This window comes from Daphnia pulicaria, chromosome 7 (genome assembly GCF_021234035.1).
Source record: "Daphnia pulicaria isolate SC F1-1A chromosome 7, SC_F0-13Bv2, whole genome shotgun sequence".
NCBI classification, from domain to species: domain Eukaryota; kingdom Metazoa; phylum Arthropoda; class Branchiopoda; order Diplostraca; family Daphniidae; genus Daphnia; species Daphnia pulicaria.
Window position 1 is genome coordinate 4,833,951 of NC_060919.1, and position 25,301 is coordinate 4,859,251.

A 25,301-nucleotide genomic window follows, 5' to 3' on the forward strand; every position below is an offset into this window, starting at 1 on the left:
CTTACATCGTTGATAAGCTAGGAAGTATCACGAGTCAAATTTTCCAGGCCCCAAGGTTAAACAACTTTCGCCTTGGAAACACGGGTTATTGTGAACGAATCAAAGAATTCTCAAAGCGTACTGTGACAGTATTTGCAATTCAAATTTAAAATACCGGAAATCACTTTCATAAAATAATCGATCGTTCAAGAAAGATTAATTCAACCAAGCTCAACCAATTATACACCGTGTTTCACCCTGTCAAAACGAGCTAATACCGCACTAGAGAGGACAATGTCAAGAAAAATTCAAAATAACAACATAATGTAACCAATGACGGAAAAAAAAAGGTAAATTTAAACATGCATGCAATTACACGATTATCAGGAGTTGGGAATTTTAGGTGAATTGGAATAATAAAACAAGTTACCACAAGTTTTCGCTAAGCGAACGAGCAGCTTCACCAATCAAGAATGCGATAACTGACAAATGTTGGCGAATCTTGTTCCAGGTAACTGGGTCCTGACTTTCCGTTTTGTTGCCCACTTCGAGGAGCAAATCGACTAGTCCGGCGAACGTGTCAGATCCGTAAGCGTTGTTGGCGCTTACCGAGAAAACGATGTGACTAAGGTAACGGAAATCATAAAAAATTCAAGTTCTTATTTAAAATTTAAATCTATTAGAATGTAGCAAACTTTGTTTCGGGACGATCTGGTAATCCTTTTGGATCGATGAAAAAACGCTCCAGCTGAGTGAGTCTGTCATTAACCTGCCTGACTGTTAAAATGTCATCCATATTTATATTTTTCAGGGTTGTTTCCGTGAAATTCTTAGTTGATTCACTGAAATAGTTGACGGAAGCACGGAAGTATTCTATAAACCAAATTTTTTAAAAGTTTTACGTGAAACTAAAACAAAAAAAAACAAAAAAAAATAGAAAGTTCTCAACTGAAAGTGGCTTGATTTTGCTGTAGCTGTTGGTCGTATTTCTTTTCTAAAGATGTCAGCGAGTCGTTCAGAAAGCTGGCATAAGAATTGATATCAAAAGGTATTACAACAGCGTCGGCCAGTTCGGTGGCTGCAATTGCCCACATTCTCGCCACAGCCTGGTGGTGGACAAATCCACGATCCACAATCTCACTGGCCAACTGGTAATTATCATACATTGTATGGTAAGTTGGATAACTATAGGGAGCCTAATAGAAAGAAAAAGGTCAAGAACAGAAACATATTGACGTTTGGGTAATTAAAATATGTACTACCGTGTAGCCGAAATCTGTGGTTGGAGTTCCAACGACATAAGCGAACGGCGCAAAATCACTACCACCGCCCATGTTACCAACTCTGTCGAAAAGTTACCTCATTATTAGTTATTTAAAAAAAAACGAAATCTAAAAAGAAAATTAGAGATCAATTCAATTTTCTTACGAAGGATTTCCAGGGTTGTTTGCATCTGGCTGATATTTTACCCAGGTTTGAAAAACAGTTTCTCTGCCATCTGCCACTTCAGCTGGATTAGGATTAGGGACGAGCTTGGAAGAATCAATGAGAAGTTGTTTCAACATGGGATAAGCTGAACCTCGAAACGTTTGATTTCCTGAAAATTGAAAATTTAAGTATTTATAAGTATTCTTATCCGGTAAAATTTTTGTTTGCTTTTTCTTCCTTACCACCGACAGCGACATCCACATTCAGGTAAGCTACAGCTCGCTGGCTCAATACTTTGGCAAATTGTTGCGTCCACTCGTAGGATCCAATCAAACCATATTCCTCGGCACCCCAACTGCAAAACACCATAGTCCTTCTTGGTCGCCATTCTACACCAAAATCAGTAAGAAATTGAATTTAAAGAAATCAACGTTTCTGTTACAGGGATAATATGTACCTTTATTCTTCTTAATTTCCCCTAAAGCTCGGACAACTTCGATCATGGAAGCCGTTCCGCTCGATGGATCCAAGGCACCAAATGTCCAGGCATCACGATGATTACCCAAAAGTACATAACGATCTACAAATATCCAACATTATTAATGATATCGTTTCATTTCATCTGTATTCCGTGATTTACCGTCTTCCACTGATCCGCGCAAGATTCCTATAGTGTTATAAGTTCTCCTCATCTCGTTATCGGTGCTGACGTTAATCCTGACGTTCCAACCGGGGTTGAGCGGTGTTGGACCAAGGTTGTATGGCGCATCTAATTTACCAACCCACGCGGCTGGAGGTGGATTCTCAGGAGAAATGTTACGAAGAAATATCTCGGCTTCGTCATAGCCGATCGGTTGGACTGGAATCCTGGGCAGGTTTGCCTGGTCTTCTTCTTTCAAACGAAACGCACTCTCTATGTTTGAATGAGACAAAAGTTAGTAGATTAGCCTTTTAATCTTCATTGGGAGTATTCGTACCTATGGCAGGGTAGGCAGGAGTCAAAGGATCGCCGTCAACAACATAAAGAGAGCCGCTTTCCACTCCCATGCCTGGCAGCCACCAACTATCTGGAAAGGTGAAATTACGACCTTTTACGGCTTTATCTATAGGGTCGCTAAACAGGATCACTCCAATTGCACCCCACCTTGCAGCAATCGCCACCTAATAACCATAAAAATTGTTATCGCATCAAATTTTTGAAAAATGTTATTCCAAAAACTGACCTTTGATCCGCGGAAAATTGCTCCGTAGCGCACTAGGACGATGTGTCCAGTTACGTTTACCCCTCGACTTTTTAGTTCTTCATAATCGGCATCTCGCCCAAAGTAAGCATAAACTATATTTCCCTTTTAACAAATAAACCAAACATTAATAACAGCAGTCTATACTTAATAATAAAAACGTTTGAATCGAATAGATAAACTTACTTGGGCAACGCCCTTTCCCGAGTACGCATTGAAATTCGCAAAGACTTTGTCGTAGGAATTTTGTGGTGTACCAAGCGCTGGCTGGCGACCAGCTGTGGTGAAATTAACTTGATTCTTGTCATCGATTAACTGGACTGTATTGATCACTCCAGGTCGTGGATAGGAGAGTAACACATCGTAAGGAACCGTTTCAGCTTCATCCAATCCTGCTTCGAGGAAACGATCTCTAACCCATTCGGCTTGAGTCAAATCTTGATCCGTTCCGGCAACATGCGGAACGCTAGTCAAATGTCTGTTAAGTTGACCAGTTAGATAATTTACATTACTGATAATTCAAATCCAAATGTTGTCATGTAATACTTGAGGTTTTCACTGATTTTATCAGCCGAAATTTCATCAATCAGTAAAGATTTGACGTCGAGCACAGCGGGAACTTTATTATTTTCTTCGATAACATAGAATCCGATGAGAGCACCTGTAAAATAAATAAAACAATTTTACTACAATTTTTTCCTATTAAGATACGTAGCAATTTTTAAATCAGTCCAGTATTACCGAAAACGAAAAATATAGCTGCCGTTGAAATCAACAACAAGGCGATTGCTTTGTTATTCATTTTGAAACAATAGCCGCCTTGCTACAGCTGGCACTCAACAGCAACTTTTGAACAACTGAATAACAACAGATGTGGGAAGGAACTAACAAGCCGTAGCTCTCATTTCCTCACAGCAAATAAAACTGAAATAGTTTGCAGACAACTGCGTATATCTATCTGGCATAGGTCTATTGGCTCCGTACTCCCACCGATTTTTTTATCTTTTTTTTTTGTGATATGAAACGTTTTATCTAAATTTTTATGGATGTGCAGCAGTGTGCATATATTTATGAACTTAACGTGAAATTATACACCAACCACTATTGTATGCTAACAGCATTTTGACTTGTCCTAAAAAACAATTCCGGACCTCAAAGTATTTTTCGAGATGCTAATTAAATAATCTTTTGGGATCACACTAAACTGTTACAAATTTTACTAAAAAGTGTTTTTAAAAAACCATGAATAAATTAAATAAGGGGACAACAACTAAAAAAGAACTAAATTGCTTACGCTAACTAAGTTTTTAGTTCATTCAACATGACTACGTATGCCGCAGTAGACTCTATCACCTTTTAAAAGTTTCGTGATTAATAAAGTTCAAAATGCGTCCAATTGTTTCGTTAATTTTACCTGGAGCAATAGTTCCTTGGACAAAGTGACTAGTCCATATAATCGGAATTTAGGAAAGGTCCTTGCTATTTCCACAATAGTGAGCGTCACCTAATATTGAATCAATCATGTGACAAAGTTAAAGAACACAATTCAATATTTATTCAACCTGATTGTGCTGATACGTCTGGGTAATATCTCGTGAAGGATAGTCTCTGAGCTTCCTCAAGCTGAAAATGGATTGTTTAGCCTATTCAGGGATAATGAATTTAATCACCAAACTTTAAAAATAAGTGAAATTCTGATTACCGCATTAGAGATGTTGTCTACGGTATGGCATATCAACCATAAGCGGACTAGGCAATCAATCAAAACTATAGAAGTCCAGATAGCAGAAATTCTGAGATCAGGATCGGCAATTTCAGACATCAGCGCGACAGTGAAAAACAGGAGACAGGAGAACGAGTGAATACAATTAATCAACAAGGTGAGAGCGAACTGAATGCACAGAAAAGTGACAGCGGACGACAATCGAGTTGCGATGGAAGAATAAAAGAATAGTTTTGTTAAAGAAGCATCAATAACAGTTTGGTGAACCAATTGCTGATAAAAGGTGACCAAAAGTTGGCCGCAGGCATAGAAGATGACAACAGAGACATCGAGAATCAAATAACTCTCGATCCGGATGAACTGCTGGATAGTTTCAAGCAACTGGAAAGAAGATTCAGACGTTCTTTTAAATGACTCCACATACATAGCGCAAACAGTTTGGCTGTTGCACTGCAAAAAAAATATTCTAGTTAAAAATGAATTGACAAAAATTTTTACTTATAAATCAAAATCTAACTTACCACAAAGAGGGTCCAAAATACTCCGGCGATGGAAACTTTTCGAACTTGTAAGAGATTAGGTTGGTGTAATTCTAAATCCACCAAATCAAGTTGACGACACATGGAGTCCAGAATTCCTCCCAATTTCAAAAGCAAGATCAAATGTATGAAACTGACGCTGAACAAGCGGATGGAACGGTCTAGCAACGGAAGAGTGGCAGGCAGGTTTATGAGGAAACCTTTCAAGTGAGGAGCGGACCTCACGAGGAACACGAAAAGGCCGGCTTGCGACATTACCAGAAAGCAAAGCCATCCCCAAATTCGTGTCTTACATTTGGATCCAGTAGCAGGATCAAGACCTAAAAAGTACAATAGTCGATAAAGCCCAGCGGTGGAACTGTTGAACCGATTCCTAAGTTCTACCATGACTGCGTCGGTACTAGTATCCACAACAATCAACTTATACTGTTCGAGAAATGCTAAATTACCATGGCAACGTGCTGTTGATCGGGATGTATTCAATTAAGGTGAAACGTTCCGAACGAGTCGTTCATCGTCAATTTTTGGTCATTAGCAAAACGTCAATAAGAAAGAGCAGAAATCAATTAAAGGCCATTACATACGAGGATGGCAGCCGAGAGCAAAAAGCGAGCGTAAATATTCGGCATGCATAGCAGCATAAAACCGCATAATTTCCGGTGATTGGTAAGGAAACGAGGGAGCAAGAGTGGGAGATTGGGAGTAGCTCGGGAAAAAATGACTGGAAAAACGAAGAAGATTTGGATCAATTGGCGGAATTGGAGTGATCATGGGTGAAGCTTCAAACTGGGTTGGCAGTTGCGGATTGATGGGTGCAGTTGACGGCGAACCGCTCGTCTGAAGAGATTGATACAGGATTGGAGAAGTAGTCGGATGAACGAGATCGTGACGGACAACAAGCTGTTGTTCCTGGGCGTTATTTTTCCAAGTCACCAGAGACAATGGTTCCGATTGCACTGGACTAGTCGATGGCTCACCCATCGTCGATGAGATCGGGGATTCTGGATCAGAAGTCCCGGATCTTGCAGATCCTTCTCCAGCAGAAGTTTTATTAGTTTCTAAAAAATGAGAACATGGATAATGAAAATCTTTCAAAGTTAAAGTTCAAATGCAAAGTGAGTACACACCTCTTCTTTCTGAACCTGAATTACTTGACGGAACGTGAAGTAACACCCGCTTGCGACGGATACGGTACATGGTGCTGCGAATATTCCAATAAGACGGAATCAGAGATTCCGGAACGCCGCGTTTGATGGCCTGACTGCGCAGCTCATCGTAGACTAGACGAACGGAAACAGGAGTAGCTGATTGAGGCGATCCCGATTTATTGGCTGTGACTCGATCGAACTGAGTGACCAACTGGCGACGGAATTCTTTCTCGATCAAATTGGGTGCGTTCGGCTCGTGCTCATGTTGAATGGCCTGGTTGCGACGCGAAAACTCCATCCGACCGGATTCATGATTGACACGGCTGCTGATGAGACGGACTTTGCACCCACGTTGAGCACAGCACCAGTAATCACCTCCCTGTTGTAATGAAAAATCAACCAGATTAGACACGCAAATCAACACAGAATCAGCTGAAACATTACCTTGTATTTGCGATTGTGGTGGAAATAATAATTCTGGTGAATGACGGCCATTTTGTCGCACTTGGTACGGCAGAAAACGACTTCGACAGCATTGGACGGAGAAGATGTTGGCCAAGGCATCTTGAAATTGAGACGAGATCACTGAGAAAAGGTTGTCAATCGACTGATGAACTTTTCTCACCTTCGCATTCCATTATAAAGGTTTGGCGTAACAGTTGAACAGCCATTGGGTGCAACAAGATGTCCTTGATCCAGAGAGCGTCAGCCACATCCGATTTCCCGGAATACGGCCTACTCATCCTCTACAAATGAGGTGTCCTGGTAACAGGTCAATCGATAACGATTCCAAGTAATATCGTGAAGGAATGCGTGCAAAAATACTGGAACTTTAGGGATGAGAAAAGGGTTTATACCTGAGAGGGTTCAAGTTCAGGGACTAATCCTTCCGGACGATGACCATGGACCTTGAAATCAACACCTCATTTGCTCGGCGATGGCTGGGTTATCAGAAATCGATCACATATAGATTATTAGTTACACATGTCAACTAATGAAAATTGTGATTGAAAAAACAAAACAAAAGATTAAATGATTTCCAAAACTGTAACTTGGCCTTGTTATTTGTAGATTGCACAATCTTTTAAAACAAGTTTACGCAGTACTAAAACAAAAAAGGTAAACAATAGCCTGAGGATATTTGGGGAAATAAACACATGACTAGGAAATGAAATGCCTGGCAAATATTTATCTGTCTGGTAAATCAGTTTTAAACTACCTGTTTCTTTTTGGACTAATGGGTGGCTTGAGGCATATCGGCGAACGACTTTCTCTTCGCAACCAGTGTATAGCAACAAGTGAAAAAGTCAACGAGTTCGTCCTCTAGTTTCGAAACAACAAAAACATTTGACCATATACGCAGAACAGAGTTATGTGCAGATATATTACCTTGTTTCATTCCTGGTGTCGTTGTCGGGGGGAAGCAAAAGCCGAGAACTTCAGAACGAGGTTAGACAGCCGATTGGAACGACGTGATACGGCTCAGGTCGAGATAAATAATACAGCCGAAACATGAGGATCATCGCCGATCACCAGGTAACTCACAAATTCACAATTATGATTGTAGTTTTTTTTTTTAATCAGACAGAGCGTTTTACAAGCTAGAACAAATTTACAGTGTGGTTGAATTGATTAGCGCATGACAAAACAAAAACAGTAGCAAGGGGGCGTCAGCCGTCAGCTAAATTGGCTACACGTTGCCAAGGCCAAGGAATTCAATTTTAAAATTCTCAATAAAAAAAAATGTTTTAATTATCTGAGACGATTTGACATTATTTTTAATATTAGTTTGATCAGTTTTGTGTCATTATTACTTTTCTAGCTAAACGTTTTTTAAGCTGTTGTTTTGGAATTTGCTAATTAGGCGCCATCTTAAGAGGCTGGGTATCTCTTGAGGGAAGAAACTGAGCATAAGAGTAAAAACCCAACAAATCTTTTAAAAAATAGCAGATGTTGATTGATTTTCAGTTTTTTAATGAAGAAAGTGTTCCTTTAATTTATTTTATCTGTCACCGAACTTTGAACTCAACCTCCAGTTCATCTCTATCAGCTAAAAAAAAAAAAAATTTTTTAAATTTCTTTCGGGGTCAAATATCGGTCAAATTTTAAAGCTATGCTGATTATTTTATACTTACTCGAGAAAAATCTAAGTGGACCGTTGGCGGCCGAGCGACTTTCTCTCACAGCCCAAAAAAAAATCACTGATTATATTTATAAAACTTTCTACTACTTTCTTGGCCGCGTGACATTTCCAAAAATTTTATTGATGCCTGTATTTGTATACCAGGTGGAATGCACGGACCCTTCGAGAATGGTTCGACCCGAGCCGATTTTCGCCAACAAGCCCATCGAAGCATTCCGGCAATACGAAGGCAACAGCAGCATTCACGAACGCGTTTTTCGCACTTACAAATTGATGCACACGCACCAGACGACGGAATTCGCTCAGCGCAAAGTATGAATTTACTTAATGTCACATTTTGATTTGATTCAACATTTTTAACGATTGATATTTGTTAGCTGAATGAGTGGTGCAAATTCGATCGTTTTTCGGCAACCATCATGGAAGCTTTGGAACGTCTAAACGACTTGGTGGATGAATCTGACCCCGACTCAGACCTGCCGAACATCGTTCACGCTTTCCAGACGGCCGAACGCATCCGCCATTCGCATCCGGATCGCGATTGGTTTCATTTGACAGGTCTTATTCACGACCTTGGAAAGGTTACACCCAATTCGACACAATTTTTCTTCCATGTTTCAAGTGAATTTAACGTCTTTTCTTCTTTCAATAATTTAAAAGGTGATGGCATTTTACGAGCCTCAATGGGCAGTTGTCGGCGACACTTTTGTGTGCGGAGCGGCTTTTGCTCCATCTATTGTCTACCGTTCGAATACGTTTGAGGAAAATCCGGATTTAAACGACGCTCGTTACAACACCCAATACGGCATTTACTCTGCCAACTGTGGGCTGGATCAAGTGACCATGTCCTGGGGACACGACGAATACTTGTACCGCGTGTTGCGCAATCACGGCGCTACCCTTCCGGACGAGGCTCTCTACATGATCAGGTGCGCATATTTTGATTATGATTGAAGAACAATTGTCGCCAAAAAATGTATTGAAAAAAAGAGAAGCAGCTATATAGTGAAAAGTAATGATTACGCTCAGCGTGAATGCGTTTACAAATCGGTAATGAGATTTGGCAAGAAGTTGAAGAATGAGCTCATCATGGTGCGCAGAGCGGCGAAGCTCGGGAGCACCGGCGGAGTGAAAATTGCCGAGGCCAAGTTGGATGGAATGGCGGCGATGGTGCTGAACGTCTGCCCGATGCTCTCGAATTGCCTTTGCTCGGCGGGAGCGGCTTGGTTCAGAGCCACGATCAATCCAAATACCAAAACGGCCGAGAAGAATTTCATTCTGTCATCAAATTTGCAATTTTTTTATTAAGTTAAAAGCTTTTATTTTAAATTGTATAAAGAATAAGATTGCGGATGAGCGGACTTACTTTGTTTCGTTGGTCGGGGACTTCTGGGATGTGATTGATAACTTATTGCTTCACGTTGGGCCTTTAAATACCAACCGGAAGTTTGGAAAGTTCCGCATCTCTCCGGCGGATGAAATGGAACTGCGTGTGTATTTGACTTTTCTACTTATATGACGGAGAAAATTGATCGCAATAGGATTATTATTATTATTGCTTTTCTCACACAACTTCGTTTATATCTTTTTTATATTGGTATGGTGTGGTCTGTTGTGTATAGGTATCACTCGTTCTACCCGTGGCATTCCGGAGGCGATTATATGCACCTGAGTTCCGAACGTGACTTGCAAATGCTCCCGTGGGTCCGCGAGTTCAAGTAATAATCCAAATAATGACCTACTTTGACGCTTTACAGTCACAAATGGATTGTAAATGTTTTCTTCTCTCTTTTACAGTGAATTTGATTTGTACACCAAAAGCGACTCGTTGCCCGACTTGGAGGCCCTCACTCCTTATTACCAATCATTGATTGACAAGTATATTCCCGGCACGGTTCGTTGGTGAAGTTTTCAATACATTTTTAAACAATTGCAAACATTTTTGCAACCGATGCGCGGTGTTGCGTAATTTTGCACGGACATTTTTACTTGAAAATTTATTTTGCAAAAAGAGAAAACGAAGAGCTCCCGGAATTACGGTTGGCGACTTGCATTTGTTTGTTTGGTTTGTTGGCACAGTGGTGGTGTGATCAGATTCATCGAAATTTTGGTGTTTGATAATTTTGTGCATTCGTATTTGGTAACAGCTGTTGTAAAACGATAAGCAAAAATTTGAACCTAATAGTAGGCCTAAATAAATAGTAAATTTGGCCGACCACTTATATTTTGCGATTTTTTTTAATTTCAATTTTTGCCTGTTGTAAACGGCGCGCCATACTTAACTAATCGCAGTGTGCCATATAGCCCATAGTATCCTTTTCAAGCATTAACAATTAACAAACAATCAAACATTAAATGAATTTTTTAAAATAATTTTTATAATTTTTTCGCTCGATTGGCCATCTAGTGAGACAATCGACAACTAATCTATCTATTCCACACAGTAAAAGGAAGTAAAAAATACACGGTCAATCAAATCACTGAAGCTATTTTGAAGGGCCAGTAGCTTTTCGCCAAGACAACAGATCAGACAAACATTTTTCCTCACTCAAAAACATTGGTATTTGTGATGTTTTTTTTCTTTAGTCAACTTCTACCGGTCGTCATTATGTAGTCCACTTGGGGTTAATTACCCTATATTATCGTCATCCTTACGACCTTCGGACCTTGTCGTTCTAGTAACGTACACTTCCCATGGGAAGTTTCTCCACCTGAAATCAGGACTATAAAAGTTGTTTTCTCTGTCAGTACTCGATTTTCCTTTGATGCACTTCTTGTCGCGCTGTGTTCCTCAGTATCTACGAATTCTAATCATTCTTAAAATTTATTGAAATTTATTCTCTGGGAATTTAAAACCCCTAAAATTCAGTATAGGATATTAGGATGCCCAAAGTTAAAACTGTCATCTCACTTTATTCACAGTGTATTAACCGTGTTAAGAGCCATTTAAAAGTGTTCGATATTCCCGTTGATGATAAGCTTCTAATAACATGGAGGGGCAGTCCATGGGACCGAGAAAAAACCGAAAGCGAGTCCGACATGAATCCTTTTGAAACTATGCGTAAGTTGCGACGATACCAAGTGATATTTGTTTCCGTTTTTTAAAACCTAATTAAGTTTGATTTTTACAAATTATGAAATATCTCTAGCCGCGGTCCTGTTGGATGCTATCATCCAGTCTCTTTGTAGTAGCCAAACTAAGAATACGACCGTGAAGCATCATATCAACATCAAGAATTGCATTACAACCAAACTTCAAAAGTTGATTGCTCCTAGTTATCCATATGACTATGAGCAATTCTCAAATTTCTTCCCCAAACTTGAAAAACTGCAAGTGTTAGCCTTGTGTTATTCGAATATTGACGATTCTTGTTTAAAAATCATAGCGACATGCTGTAAAAATTTGAGGTAATTAAAGTTCCTCCTTATAGATTATTCTAAAAATATTTATAATTAATTATTTATATATTATTATTGCTGTTTTTTTTTAGGATATTGGATATTAGCAAATGCAATAAGTTGACGGACACTGGCATTAAATGGTTAGTTCCCATAACAGCCGAACTGAGCAAGACCCTTCTTGAATTGATGATGAGCTGTGATGCTGTAACCAAAAGAGGAATAATCTTTGCTTTACAGAACTGTCCATTCTTGGAGTTTGTCGAGAACATCAACATGTTCGATGCGTTAGTGGAAGTGGCTCGGTCATCGGCGTTAGTTCAATCAATCATTTTAAATACTAATATCACTCGTCTAACCCTTCGCCCTGCTGAAGTTTATTTAAGCGGTCAACTTGAGTTAGTGGTGCGTTTTTGCCCTTCGGTTTTCTATATGATCATTGTTGTTAAGGAAGGGTTAACCGACGCTGATCCGTTTTGCTTAACGAGTTTGAAGAACCTACAGATACTCAAAATTTTACGTCACAGCAGCTCAACTCTTAACGAAATAACCTTTGACAAGAGCTTGGCTCCGGTGCTAAAGGTAATCGGAAATTCGTTAAAGGTCCTTTACCTTGACTACTTTGAATTCATTGATATTTGGACTGTTGTCAAATTTTGTCCCAATTTAATGTCCCTGAGCATGAGAAATCAATGCCAAAGTTTAAGTGCCTTGTCTGAAAACGAAATCATTCAATTGCGTCATGAAAAAGGGCGTGGTTATTTTCAAGATATGAAGATTCTGGGGGGTGGCTTCAACCTCTCAAATGACGTTCTCTTTGGTTTGTTATCTTGTCCTTTACTAGAGAGAGTTTGGATAACACATTGTGACGCGCTCACTGACGATTTTTTACGAGAAGTTATTGCAAATGGCTCATTAAAAAATCTGAAGATACTCAGTCTAAATTTCTGTTATTTAGTGACTAAGCAGGGATTAGATGCACTGGTGATGAATGACAATCGCCTTGAACAACTAAGCTTCCATTATTGTCTGAACATAACCCAACAAAATGTTTGCGATTGGAACGAATTTGCTCGTTGTCGAAATTGGGAATTGCGTATAGAATTCAGCGGAAGTTAGGGTTTAAGAATATTTTCATTGAAATGATATTACTTACTTACCAAACACAAATTAGTGATGATTTCGACAAGATTTAGAGGGTGCCGATACTGAAATTATATAGCTCATATAAAGCGTAAATTTATACGCTACTAAAAAAAGCACATATAACGCATAACTTATTTTATTTCGTGTGTACGTAAATGTATCGAGCTCCCACCATTGCTATTTTTCCATCGAATTGTTTGTTGGTTTCCGGAGAAATAAAGATGACATGAAAACATTTCCTACATGTTGTTCTCTCGATTATCTCGAATTCCCTTTATTAGCGTCATATAAAGGAGCCCTAGTGTCCTACTTGCGAAAACCTGTTACCGTATTCATTTTGCTAAGGCATACCTGATTGGTTAGCATATTATGTCCCGGCCCCCAGGGTCAGAAATCAGAAGTGTTAAATGTTTTTTTCGGCAGTACATGCATTCCCTTAGCGAAAACTCACCGGTTCCGCAATTTCGCCTGCGTTAAGTTTTGAATATATTTTGAAACAATTGAAAACATTTTGCAACCGACGCGTGGTGTTGCGTAGTTTAACGGACATTTTTACTTGAAAACTTATTTTTCTCAATTTAAGAGAAAAGAAAGAGCTCCCGGAATTTATAGTTAAGTCGCGGAGCGACCAACGTGTAAATGGGATTTTACAAAGTAAAATGAATACGAGACTTTCTATATTCGAGATATTCTCTATGTTCAATTAAACCAAAGGCCTTTTAGTTTTAACACAAAAACAACGTTATCACAGAAATATATATGAGAAGTGGTGAAAATGTTACCGTTTCGTAAATGAAGTACGTATCGGAGGTTAATAGATAGCATAAATAACGACCCAATAACAACTGGTACTCTTCGTCGAAAAATACGATGGTCATTCTCTTTCATGCGGAGTTCTTGCAGCAAGCCTTTGGTACGCCGCGAACACGTCCAATCAGCTGAGTGCCGCTGTCGACCTGTCGTAACCGTAATGATTGATGGTCAGCGAAGCCGAATTCATGTGCGTGTGTTTCCCTGTCTGCATTGTGCTCTTCCTCTCGGTTGGTCCGCAAGGAGAGATCCAGAAAATCCGAAATGATCCAGCAATTGGCGATCCTTTTCCTGTGCTTGAAATCGTCGAACTGAATGGAAAGGTGTTTCCAACAGGAGAAGCCTTCGCACTCTGAGTGGACAGTGGCCACCGCGGCAAAGGCGAAAGACATACTCGCCATTCGGTTCAAATACAGCCGACAGAGTCACCTAATTCCAATTGTCCCGTATCTCCTCTACGAGAGAAAGGATCTGCAATTCGGCAAAATGGGCACTCTTCTGTGAGGCAAATCATCAAACAAATAGGTCAAATTTGAAATTTTTAAATGAATGGTCGAAGCAATAAACTCACCTGTTCGATGAGTAGGTAGTAGGCCTATTCCAATTTCACGCGCTCAGATTGTCCTTTGACTGCACGTTCTCTTCATTTTGCCAACCAATTCCACCGCTTCATTATAGCCGTCACGTATAGAAATTATTCAGCTCCTTTTTGTCCGTGTCTAACAACCTAACAAGTTGATGACCAAGATATCCTGCAATCCCCAACACACCTGCAGAACTTCATCGTTATAACCAGAAGTTTATTGAGATGCTGTGACGACATTTTCCTGGATGATTATGCAGCGGAAGTCTTTCCTTGACCAGTTCTGCGCTACATAGTCCAGATTATTAAGCTATTATCAGGCTACATCTTCATAGTACTGGGGAGTGGGGACAAGCGGGGACAAGTAATAATCCACTAATTCCATCTACACAATGTAAACAAAAACAGGTCAGGTTTCACAATTTCAATTAAAAGGTGCTACCTTTAAAGCCAATGTATTCCACTGCCATATCCATCTTCAACTCACTCAGCTGGACAAGGTATAAAGGTGGTAGCACTTGATTCTGACTGCCAGCTCATTTCACGGACACACATTTACAGACTGCACATATGATTGGAAGTGTGGAAAAATCCACCCTGTTTTATCGTGATGGTCACATATGACTTGATTTTACTTTCTTACCTAGCTAGAGAAGTTACCCGAAGGGTTACTGGTCAAAGTTTCGTTTGCAGTATGGTTTACATTGTATTGGTTTTTACATGGGCACCCTCAGTTCTCGTAACACTACACAGATGGCTTTTTGCAGTTCTCGTAACACTACACAGATGGCTTTTTGCAGTTATCGTAACACTATATAGATGGATGCACTAGTTTTGGGCAAATATTGATTGCAATCAACAATTTAATTGCATTTCAATGGCAGTAATCGGTAGCTTACAATTTTTTACATCTATTTTGAAAATTTGGCTGCAATCGATTCAGGCGTTTGATCAAACGGAGTTCTTGTTACTTTTTGACAGAATTTCAATAGCTGTTACAGCAGACGATAATACAGAGACATGTGACAGCTGACAGGGATATAAACGTAACGTGACAATCGACTTGAAGCCCGTATGATAAAATAAAATTGATAGTCAAAGTAGTAGTACTGTGTTCTCTGTCGGTTATAGTTCAAAACGAGTGTTATTATTTCGTAATCACTAACTATAGCGACTATAGCTGTTGGAGTAATATTGTACGATAGAATATAAGTAACTGTATGTTATCATTTAAACGCTATCAATCTCCAGTAAAAGAAGTGCTGATAGGTAGTTACTTACATTTAATTTTAACAAGATCCGGTGTGACGTGGGGTGGCGGGGCGAAGCCTCCGCCACTCCAAAGTCACGCCTTACCCTTTCGCCGCGCCATATCATATTAGGTTTTTTGGAATTGAATTTGTATTTAATGTTTGGATAGAAACATGCGGAAATATGCTTTTCATCTCTTTCTCGATTTCTGCATATTAGAATTTCTCCGGAAACTAAGGGCATAACATTTTTGTTTTAAATATTATTAATTAATCTTAATAATAGGCCTACCTTTATAACAGAATATTATTATTATTCTATAACTATTCTATAGCTCTTTCTTTATAAAACTATACCAATACAGCAATACTACTATACCAACTAGTATACCCTTAACATTCCCTTCAGGTACCTTGCGGCGTACGTACGCTGCCTACAGTATAGTAGCACGTAGTAATACTGTACCAGGACAACTGAAGATCACCAATCAGGTTTCTTATAATCTCCAATAGATGGAATAAGACCAGTTTAAAATACTTTTCTCACAGTTTTCTCTCTAACAAAATGTTTAAATGGTGACTTAAAATAAAAGTTTTATTTCTGCGATGATTAGAATAATACTGCACTTTCAGCTTATTCTCTCTATGTAAAATTTGTAGGAAAACATGTTGCTTAAAGCCAACTTCGTCCATATACTGGGTAATATAGCAAGTCCAATAGAAAAACCCGATAATTATGATGAATCCTAAAAAAAGATAATTATTTATACATCAGCAATACTGTGGTAAAGCTAGTATTGATTGTTACCTTATATATACACATTTAAATGAAACATACAGTAGGATACAATCATTTTAAAGAAATAGTTGACATTGACAGTAGGCTGCACCGCAGCACCGCTGCATGTCTCTTTCACGTTTATCCTGTACGTCAATGAGAAAGATTGAAGTTATCCAATATATATGCACGAATATAACGCATCACCGACGGTTACATACAAATCACTCGAATTTACCAGTTAATTCATTTATATAACTTTCGAAGAAAAATAGTTATAACTTCTGCTGAGTGCTGGTAGCAAACTAGTAGGCTACGAGTTTGGCCACAAGCCAAAACCCTTCGTTGTGGGGACTCATGAATTCCACCTAGTGGGCAACCGAGTACTTTAAATGCACCATACCAGAACAGAACACCATACCAGAATTTAAAAAAAAAACGTGATTAGAAGCTCTTCGGGTAATAATAGAAATAATAGGTAATAATTCTAAAACGCAAAATTTTTAATGCAACATATTTATTTAATTATTCTTTAAATACAAAAAAATGGCGATCTAACCATCTAAGCTAAGGCCTTCATAATCCCTGTTCCGGTGATAGCCTCCCTCTATCTTCCACAGGAAGATTTCCAACAGCGGCGGCATCGGCGACAGCAGCGGCGGCATCGGCGACAGCAGCGGCGGCATCGGCGACAGCAGCGGCGGCATCGGCGACAGCGGCTTGCTCTGCAGCGACTGCAAAATCTTGTGCAGCGGTGGTAGCAGCAGCGGTGGCGACAAGAGAAGCTGGCTCTGCTGCAGCGACAGCAAAAGCTTGTTCAGCGGCGGCAGCAGCAGAGGCAGCATGGCGGTGAGCAGTGGTGGCAGCCGAATGCACAGCACTAGCAAAGGCTGCAGCAAGAACTTGTACGAAAGGAGGCGCAGCTTGAAGGGCCATAGGTAGCGCAGCTTGAGGGGGCGCAGCGAAGGCAGCAACAGGGAATGCAACTGGGGCAATAACAGGTGGCGCATCAGGTGGAGCAGCAAGCTGAGCAGCATCAGGTGGAGCAGCAAGCTGAGCAGCATCAGGTGGAGCAGCAAGCTGAGCAGCATCAGGTGGAGCAGCAAGCTGAGCAGCCTGGAGCTCTCTGTTGTGGCGATTTCGTTCGCGACGATCTATTACGTTTCCAAGGTACCCATCGTGAAGATGGGGAGCCAGGGGAGGGATTTCCTGATTTGGCCTCCTGTTCCCTTCCTCAGCCATATTAGGAATTAGGGTGCGGGGAGGGGTGTCTGAATAAAAAAAAACATTACATAAATATTTAAAAAAATTTAAAAACTTATACAATATAAATTTAATCTAACAGAAAAACCTTACCGTCAAGGGGAAATAAGGGCAGGGACGGTGGTCCCAGAATTTCACCTTGCTCCGTCCAAATGAAATTAACGAATGATTTTACTCACGGCATTCCCTATAGATTTTAACTATAATGGGGGTGAGGGGCGCCATGAGGGCGTTGCCGTCATGGCGTCTTCAGGACGTTTTTTATTCGGATTTTATTCGCTTTTATTCCATAAAAAAGATTAACACATTTCCTAGTCTACATAGCATAATTTCATAATTAATTTTTAGATTTGTGTGCATTTTTGCGGAAATTTAGTATTTTATTATCAGTCAGCTGAGCGCCAGTATGTTCCACTGTTTGTTATTGTTATTGAGGACGAGTTCTTGAATTTATGTCCCAAACTTGAAAAACTGAAAGTTTTAGTTTTGCAATATTCTGATATTGATAATTCTTGTTTAAAAACCATTGGGACCTGGTGTAAAAACTTAAGGTATGTTAAATTTATCATTTTCCATGTGGACCGTTGCGGAGATGTTCGGGTACGGGTGGATTTTCCATGAGGGGTTGTAATAAAATAATTTATTTTAGAATTCAAATGGATTATGCATCATAAAACCACCCCCCCCCCCCGGTCCCCCCCCCATTTGAGAAAAAAACTCGCAATAATAATAAATTACATAACAAAAAGTCAAAAACGGCAGTGGCCTAGAGTGGCACTGAATCTCCAATCTAATAGATCATAAAAGCATGTTCCAAGTTCGAGTCCGGTGGCGGGCAAAACTTTTTCGAAAAAAAGGCTCTCAGGTACCGCGAAATAAAATAGGGGTGATCCCTCAAGGGACGAGGGGTGGGCTCAGGGGTGCGCAAAGGGGCGGCCAAGGACGCTACGGAAGCCCGGTAAACCAAAAACTTTAAAGTCGATTTACTCAGAGATGCGTTCATTTGCACAAACTTTCCCATATACCAAGCTCTATCGAATGGCGTTAAGTTAATGATTAGATTGGAGATTCCGTGCCACTCTAGGCCACTGCCGAAAAACTAACGTTTTTGATGACATCGTTTTGCGGAAATTATATTCTCCCTACCCCCTTAATAGGTTACATATAGAGGGAATGCCGAACTAAAAATCATTCAGTATCGTTAAATTAAACTCGGCAGACATCTTCTTAATCTTCCTGCCCTTTCTGCCCCTACCATTAACTTTCAGAAGTATTGTGGGCAGTGGCCTAGAGTTGCTCCGGTATTGGTATGGCCGCCCCATTAAAAAGTCTTTTAAATTATTTAATTTTTCTTCTGTAAATTGGCAACACCGCTTAAGTTTCCATCATGTTTCCCAAGAACGACAAGAAGCAAGAAAGTACGTCTGCTCGGCTCGCTGAGACTGAGAGTTGAAACCATGGTTGAGACGCTGATAATGGCTGATATTGATGCTCCCTCAATCCAAAGTCAGTAGTAAATTAGAAGAGATGATTAGGATTTCCCTTCGCTGTTTTCTGTTATTTATGTAATTATTGTTATTTTTTTTTTTTTAGTGTAATGAATTTATTATATTTTCGATTATTTCATGTTCTTGTTATAAGAGCTAAGACCTTTCAGGCTTCCAGCAATTCAATTGAATTGTTTGATCATTTAAGTGTCCGTCCTTTTTGGGAGGCTGTTTTTATGCGTGAAAATATTATGTCATTGCCTTTCTAATTCGTTAAATTTTCATAAAGGAGCTTATTGGATTAGTCAAGCTTTGATTATCATCTCCTTCTTTTCAGCCACATGTTTGGTTGTGCTTGCTTCAAATGATATTTTATTTAACGTAAACTTTTACAATTTCGTTTTTAGATCCTTTTTAGATAATAAACTTAATTCTTTCTTAACCTTTGAAGGTAATTGCAAAAGTTGTTAAAAGAGAGAAACAAACCTTTGGGTTTGTATTGAACAATTTTATGACTGGATTGACAAGGGTGTCGGTAATCTGCATGACGCATGACGGTATTCTGCATGAATTTATGCATGAATCTGCTTGCATGACAGCCCTAATAACAGGATAAACTGCATAACTGATAAAGGCAACGCCAAGTTATTAATGTTTTTGTTCTATTTAGGCCTAAACGAATTGTCCTGATCGGATTACAATTCGAAATTAAATATAAATATAAGTTATGAACCATTTATACTCCCCGTTCGAGCACATGTTTTATCTAAAACTGACTAATATGGCCGGTAAATAATGCCAGAGCTTATGGATATGTAAAAAAAAAAAAAAAAAAAGAGGGAAAGAAAGAAAAAAAACTATCCCCTCTGTTTTTTAACGTTGATCGATTTTATTTTGAAGTTGGGCTCTTCCCTAGCAAGACAGGTTTTCTAATATAGGGTTTAGGGTGTGCAAACGAGCGGAAGTGCCCGTAAAACGCGTTCAAAGTTTTGAGTTTTACGGAGCTGACGTGCTGCCCAAGCCGGCCTAAAGGGGGGTCGAGCGGAGGGGACTGCGCGCACCCTTGGGAGAGGGGTGAGTGAAAGGGGGGTTCACCTGGGCCATACTATACGGGCCCATGTTTCTCCTTTAACCACCACATCAACCGTGGTCTAATGGTCAGAAGCCCGGGCTATAATGCTAAAGGTTAGACGTTCTAATCTCGGACAAGTGTAAATAGAAATTTGGAATTAATTGATATTTTATTGAAACTTTATACTCCCCGTTCGAGCACATGTTTTATCTAAAACTGACTAATATGGCCGGTAAATAATGCCAGAGCTTATGGATATGTAAAAAAAAAAAAAAAAAAGAGGGAAAGAAAGAAAAAAAACTATCCCCTCTGTTTTTTAACGTTGATCGATTTTATTTTGAAGTTGGGCTCTTCCCTAGCAAGACAGGTTTTCTAATATAGGGTTTAGGGTGTGCAAACGAGCGGAAGTGCCCGTAAAACGCGTTCAAAGTTTTGAGTTTTACGGAGCTGACGTGCTGCCCAAGCCGGCCTAAAGGGGGGTCGAGCGGAGGGGACTGCGCGCACCCTTGGGAGAGGGGTGAGTGAAAGGGGGGTTCACCTGGGCCATACTATACGGGCCCATGTTTCTCCTTTAACCACCACATCAACCGTGGTCTAATGGTCAGAAGCCCGGGCTATAATGCTAAAGGTTAGAAAAGGTTAGACGTTCTAATCTCGGACAAGTGTAAATAGAAATTTGGAATTAATTGATATTTTATTGAAACTTTATAAAGACAACTGTATCAGTCTCATGCATTCCCTTACATAAAATAAATAGCTATCGCAAGATGGTAATCTGCATGAATGGTTTTCAAAATTTTGAGCAGTTATGCATGAATTCATGCAGAATACCGTCATGCGTCATGTAATGCGTCATGCAGATTACCGACACCCGATTGACAAAATGTCAAGTGTTTTAACACATTAGAAACTTAGAAGAAACTCTTGGCTATAGCGTTGGCTTCCCCTTTTGGTTTGTTATTCATTTTGAATCTCATTATTCTTATTATGTATTAGTATTATTTTGGACAAAGTTTGGACAAATGTTATGTGCATCATGGTGTTCAAGGGAAGAAATTGAGTAGGTATTTAGATATTTGTTTGTTAGGTTAAAATAATGTAATATTTATTTACATTCATTTTTAATATAGTCTACTGTTGTATACATCACCCCTGGACATGTTCAGGCTGATGAAGGGGAAGTCACTCCTTTGATCTAGTTTTCACACTTCCTATCCCTACATCCTTGCTCAGTCAGGTAAAATGATTCTTAGAATTCTATCTCTACTAAAAAAATGGACAATGAAATAAAAATGTGTGGGTTTCTACAAAATAATACGGTTTGTCATATTTAGATAATGCAGTTGGAGGGATTAACTTGTTCGTTCCGCTTTCAAGAAATGACACAGACCAAAATGACAGTCGATAAATCAAATCTTTGAATAAATTTTATAATAATAATAATGTATTGCATTTAATATTGAATAGCGCCTTTTCCAAATCATGATCAAAGGCGCTATCAGCTCCGACAATATACATGGGGAAACTCAATTTTCATATGCCGTTCGAAACAAAAATGTTTTTAGCTTACAACGAAACTGTGTGAGAGAGAAAAGAGGAGAGTAAGGAAAGAGAGCTAGTACGCGAAGGTCGGGGGGTAAGGAATTCCAAATTCGAGGAGAGGCGACTGAGAATGCTCGATCGCCAAAGCTTTTCATGTGGCTGCGAGGGGTGAAGAGTAGGAGCTGGAAGGAGGAGCGGGATTCACGGCCGGTGTCACGGATGCTGATTAGTGCACTGAGGTACTGTGGCGCGAGACCAACTAAGCAACGGAACACTTGGACAGCAATCTTGAACTCGATGCGCTGACACACTGGGAGCCAGTGCAGGGAGCGGAGAACTGGAGTGATGGATTCACGTCGGCTTACACCCATGATGAGACGAGCTGCTGAGTTTTGGACACGCTGCAACTTCGCCAGGCGAGTTGCGGGAAGACCAACCAGTAGAGCGTTGCCGTAGTCAATGTGGGACAGAACAAAAGCATGCACGAGCTGTATCACTGCAGGAAGAGAGAGGAATTTCTTTATTCTCGCGATTCGCCTGAGGTGAAAGTAGGACGATCTGCATGATGAATTTATCTGTTGCTCCATTGTTAGGTGAGAGTCAAGTAGAACCCCAAGATTTCGGACCACAGGAGAGGGAATGATGCTGCGAAATTTTCTCGGCTCTCATCTTTATAACAACCAATTGTGAAAATCCAGTTTTGTCTGTGTAGTAGTCCTACACCATCAGTATCCTTGCATTCTAATTTTCAATTTTAAAGCTCTAAAATTAGTATTTGCAGTAACCCATCGTTAATACAAAAGACTGATACAACTTTCAAGCGAGTGCGTTTGTATCGAATTTCTTTATTGATGTTGACTGAATGAGGCAAAACATTTCGGTGAGTTAACTTTTCCGGATTCAGTTACAGTTAAGTTGGTAAAACGTAAATTTTTTTAGCTATCTGCAATTACAGTAAGACTTCTTGATAAGACATGAAACCAAGGTTGGCCTAATAGGAGACGCTACAGCAGATAAACGAACACATTCTTGCGATGATCCCGTGCTTCATAAAAAGTGTGTTATTATAGTCAGCAACTCAGCATACATCCTTGAACCAGTAGGCCTAGTACCCTGGGTCGCTTCACTGCTGGGTACCTGCGCATCTGGATGAAACCTTAAGGGAATTGGTTTACTTTGGTCTTTGGACCATCGCTCCCTCCAAGGTTTTCTACCTAAGGATAGTCATTGAAACCAGCACGTAAGTTGGTCACTTGATGTGCCAACGATTTTGCTCACAGAGGTCAATGGACTATGTAACAATTCATTTTGAATAAAATAAGGGTTGGAGTTTTCGGGGGATTATTGGGCCGTATTGGGCAATATATAGGATGCTCTCTTCTGGCCAATATCCTGGGGGGCATTGAACGCTAGCCTTAGTAGTTAGCAATCCCCTTTGCTATTATATGGGAAAATGACGATTTATAAGAGAATCATGTAGACCGATAGAAAGAAAGAGGATGAAACGTCGTCATTCAATCCCCTTCAGATGTTAGGCCGGATAAGTAAAAATTTTGTGATTTAAGCAGTTTCTACATCATAATGTATAGTGCACTTAGGATTAATTTCGATTAATCTCCCTATATAAGCGTCAACCTTACGGCCTTGTCGTTCTCATGGACTCATGGCATACCACCCATGGAGCCTTCTGCACCTTCCTCTGAAATCAGAGCTATATAAAGTTCTTTTGCAGTATTCAATTTGTGTCATTCATTGCTTTTCTTTACTGCTTTTCGTGTTGTGTCCTTCAGTCTCAACGAACTCTAATAATTCATCTGAATTTACTAAACATTTACACTCTTGAGTTTTTTAATAAAAGCAGATATAAGATGCCTAAAGTGAAGCCTGTCGTCTCACTTTTTTCGCAGTGTATTAACTGTATTTGCAGGTTTAAAATTTATAATATTCCAGTTAATGCTGAACTTTCCAATCCACATTCGATCGAGCAAAGAACTGACATCAAGTCCGACATAAATCCTTTTCCAACGATACGTAAGTTGCGATGATACGAACGACACTTATTTTTAATTTTTCAATCCTAATTAAATTTATTTTCTTCATAAATTTTGTATGTAAAATGATTAAATATCTCTAGCCACGGTTTTGCTAGAGTCGATCATCAAGTCTCTTTCTAATCACAAATACCTGCTGACGAAGACCGTGACGAAACATTTCAACTTCGAGTTTCTCATCACGCCTGAACTTCAAAAATTAATTATTCCCAGTTGGTACCACTATAACTATGACAAATTCTTGAATTTCTCCCTCAAACTGGAAAAATTGCAAGTGTTAGTCTTGCAAAATTCAAATATTGATAATTCTTGTTTAAAAATCATTGGGACTTGGTGTAAAAACTTACGGTATTTTAAATTTATCCTTTTTTAGATTTTTCTTGAGAATGTGTTTGATAAAAGTTTATTTATTTATTTTTCCAAATATAGGGTGTTGGATGTTCATGAATGCAATCGATTGACGGACACTGGCATTGAATGGTTGGTTCTCGAACCAAACGACCTATGCAAGACCCTTCAAGAATTGTTGGTGAGCTGCCCCGCTGTCACAAAAAGAGGAATCAAAATGGCTTTACAGAATTGTCCAGCCTTGCGGATCGTCGAGAACGATCACACATTTGATGTCTTAGTGGAAGAGGCTCAGTCAGCGGCGCAAGCTCAACCAAACAAATTTACCTCTTTCGCTCATCTTTACATTCGCCCTGCTGGGGTTTATACAAGCGGGCAACTCGGGTCAGTGGTGCGATATTGCCCATCGCTTGTCGATATCTACATTGAGATTAAAACGGGATTAACAGATACTGATCTGTTTTGCCTAAAGAGTTTGAAGAATCTACACTCACTCAAGTTCATTAGGCACCAAAGTGGTTCTAATAGGAAAGAAATAACTTTTGACAAGGGCCTTGCTCCAGTGCTGAAGGTAATCGGAAATTCGTTAAAGGTTCTTTACCTTGTCTACTTTGAGTTCATTGACATTTGGACCGTCGTCAAATTTTGTCCCAATTTAATGTCCTTGACCTTCGACAATCACTGCCAAAGTTTAAGTGCCTTGTCTGAAAACGAAATCATTCAATTGCGTCATGAAAAAGGGCGTGGTTATTTTCAAGATCTGAAGATTCTGGGGGGCGGCTTCAACCTTTCAAATGACGTTCTGTTTGGTTTATTATCTTGTCCTTTAGTAGAAAACATTTACATAGCATTTTGTGACGCGCTCACTGACGATTTGTTACGAGAAGTCGTGGCAAATGGCTTCCTAAAAAATCTGAAAATAGTATGTTTAGAATCCTGTCATTCACTGACAAAGCAGGGATTAGATGCACTGGTGATGAATGACAATCTTCTTAAACAAATCCGCTTCCTATTTTGTGAAAAGGTAACCAAAAATAATGTTCATGATTGGCATGAAATTCCTAAAAATAAAAATTGGGAATTGTTTATAGACTTTAAGAATTTTGGGATTGCAAATATTACCCTTGACGCATAAATTTTGTGTTCTATATTACTGAGTTGCTGTTTGTTTTTCGAAGAAATCGTGAGAAATAAAGATGACATACGAAAATGTATTTCAGCGTTTTTCTCTCTAATTCCCTTAATTTATACGTTTTGTGCCCCTATTTTTACGAAAACCAGTTTATGTAATAGACTAATAGTTAATTCATTCTGCTAAATAAGCATCCTAATTTATTAGCATATGTCCTGGCCCTGGGGCCAGAGTGCTGG

General features: G+C 39.5%; 4 protein-coding genes and 3 long non-coding RNA genes across 8 annotated transcripts; 2 read left to right on the forward strand and 5 right to left on the reverse strand.

The window, feature by feature from the left end:
• Window positions 1–179: 179 nt before the first annotated feature.
• On the reverse strand, window positions 180–7,576 carry LOC124349494 (N-acetylated-alpha-linked acidic dipeptidase 2-like). The gene is made up of 23 exons (XM_046800158.1): window positions 7,448–7,576; window positions 7,278–7,381; window positions 6,916–7,163; window positions 6,684–6,820; window positions 6,503–6,622; window positions 6,038–6,437; window positions 4,893–5,968; window positions 4,351–4,821; window positions 4,211–4,291; window positions 4,063–4,152; window positions 3,390–4,001; window positions 3,195–3,309; window positions 2,835–3,126; window positions 2,631–2,753; window positions 2,385–2,568; window positions 2,048–2,320; window positions 1,865–1,987; window positions 1,650–1,796; window positions 1,408–1,576; window positions 1,242–1,323; window positions 929–1,175; window positions 675–852; window positions 180–604 (listed from the first exon to the last, which is right to left on the reverse strand). Exons 11-23 carry the CDS (start codon window positions 3,448–3,450, stop codon window positions 406–408), a joined length of 2,193 nt encoding a protein of 730 aa, XP_046656114.1. The 5' UTR covers window positions 3,451–4,001; window positions 4,063–4,152; window positions 4,211–4,291; window positions 4,351–4,821; window positions 4,893–5,968; window positions 6,038–6,437; window positions 6,503–6,622; window positions 6,684–6,820; window positions 6,916–7,163; window positions 7,278–7,381; window positions 7,448–7,576; the 3' UTR covers window positions 180–405.
• On the forward strand, window positions 7,469–10,423 carry LOC124349906 (inositol oxygenase-like). The gene is made up of 6 exons (XM_046800839.1): window positions 7,469–7,594; window positions 8,346–8,513; window positions 8,579–8,782; window positions 8,862–9,130; window positions 9,824–9,919; window positions 9,999–10,423. Exons 1-6 carry the CDS (start codon window positions 7,571–7,573, stop codon window positions 10,105–10,107), a joined length of 870 nt encoding a protein of 289 aa, XP_046656795.1. The 5' UTR covers window positions 7,469–7,570; the 3' UTR covers window positions 10,108–10,423.
• Window positions 9,163–9,817, reverse strand: LOC124350276. Its single transcript, XR_006920636.1, has 2 exons — window positions 9,568–9,817; window positions 9,163–9,479 (listed from the first exon to the last, which is right to left on the reverse strand). It is a non-coding gene; the product is annotated as an uncharacterized LOC124350276 (long non-coding RNA).
• Window positions 10,424–10,780: 357 nt separating the features above from the next.
• On the forward strand, window positions 10,781–12,829 carry LOC124348528. Its single transcript, XM_046798757.1, has 3 exons — window positions 10,781–11,262; window positions 11,351–11,609; window positions 11,693–12,829. Exons 1-3 carry the CDS (start codon window positions 11,085–11,087, stop codon window positions 12,717–12,719), a joined length of 1,464 nt encoding a protein of 487 aa, XP_046654713.1. The 5' UTR covers window positions 10,781–11,084; the 3' UTR covers window positions 12,720–12,829.
• A 611-nt stretch (window positions 12,830–13,440) lies between these two features.
• Window positions 13,441–14,796, reverse strand: LOC124350400. 2 transcript variants are annotated; one of them, XR_006920898.1, is made up of 4 exons: window positions 14,783–14,796; window positions 14,582–14,701; window positions 14,128–14,524; window positions 13,441–14,054 (listed from the first exon to the last, which is right to left on the reverse strand). It is a non-coding gene; the product is annotated as an uncharacterized LOC124350400 (long non-coding RNA). The 2 variants fall into 2 exon arrangements; XR_006920897.1 differs by having other exon boundaries at window positions 14,128–14,701.
• A 1,041-nt stretch (window positions 14,797–15,837) lies between these two features.
• Window positions 15,838–16,599, reverse strand: LOC124350466. The gene is made up of 3 exons (XR_006920993.1): window positions 16,406–16,599; window positions 16,198–16,313; window positions 15,838–16,135 (listed from the first exon to the last, which is right to left on the reverse strand). It is a non-coding gene; the product is annotated as an uncharacterized LOC124350466 (long non-coding RNA).
• A 144-nt stretch (window positions 16,600–16,743) lies between these two features.
• Window positions 16,744–17,409, reverse strand: LOC124348529 (antifreeze protein Maxi-like). The gene has a single exon (XM_046798758.1). The coding sequence runs from the start codon at window positions 17,407–17,409 to the stop codon at window positions 16,744–16,746; it is 666 nt and encodes a 221-aa protein (XP_046654714.1).
• Between the last annotated feature and the right edge of the window lie 7,892 nt (window positions 17,410–25,301).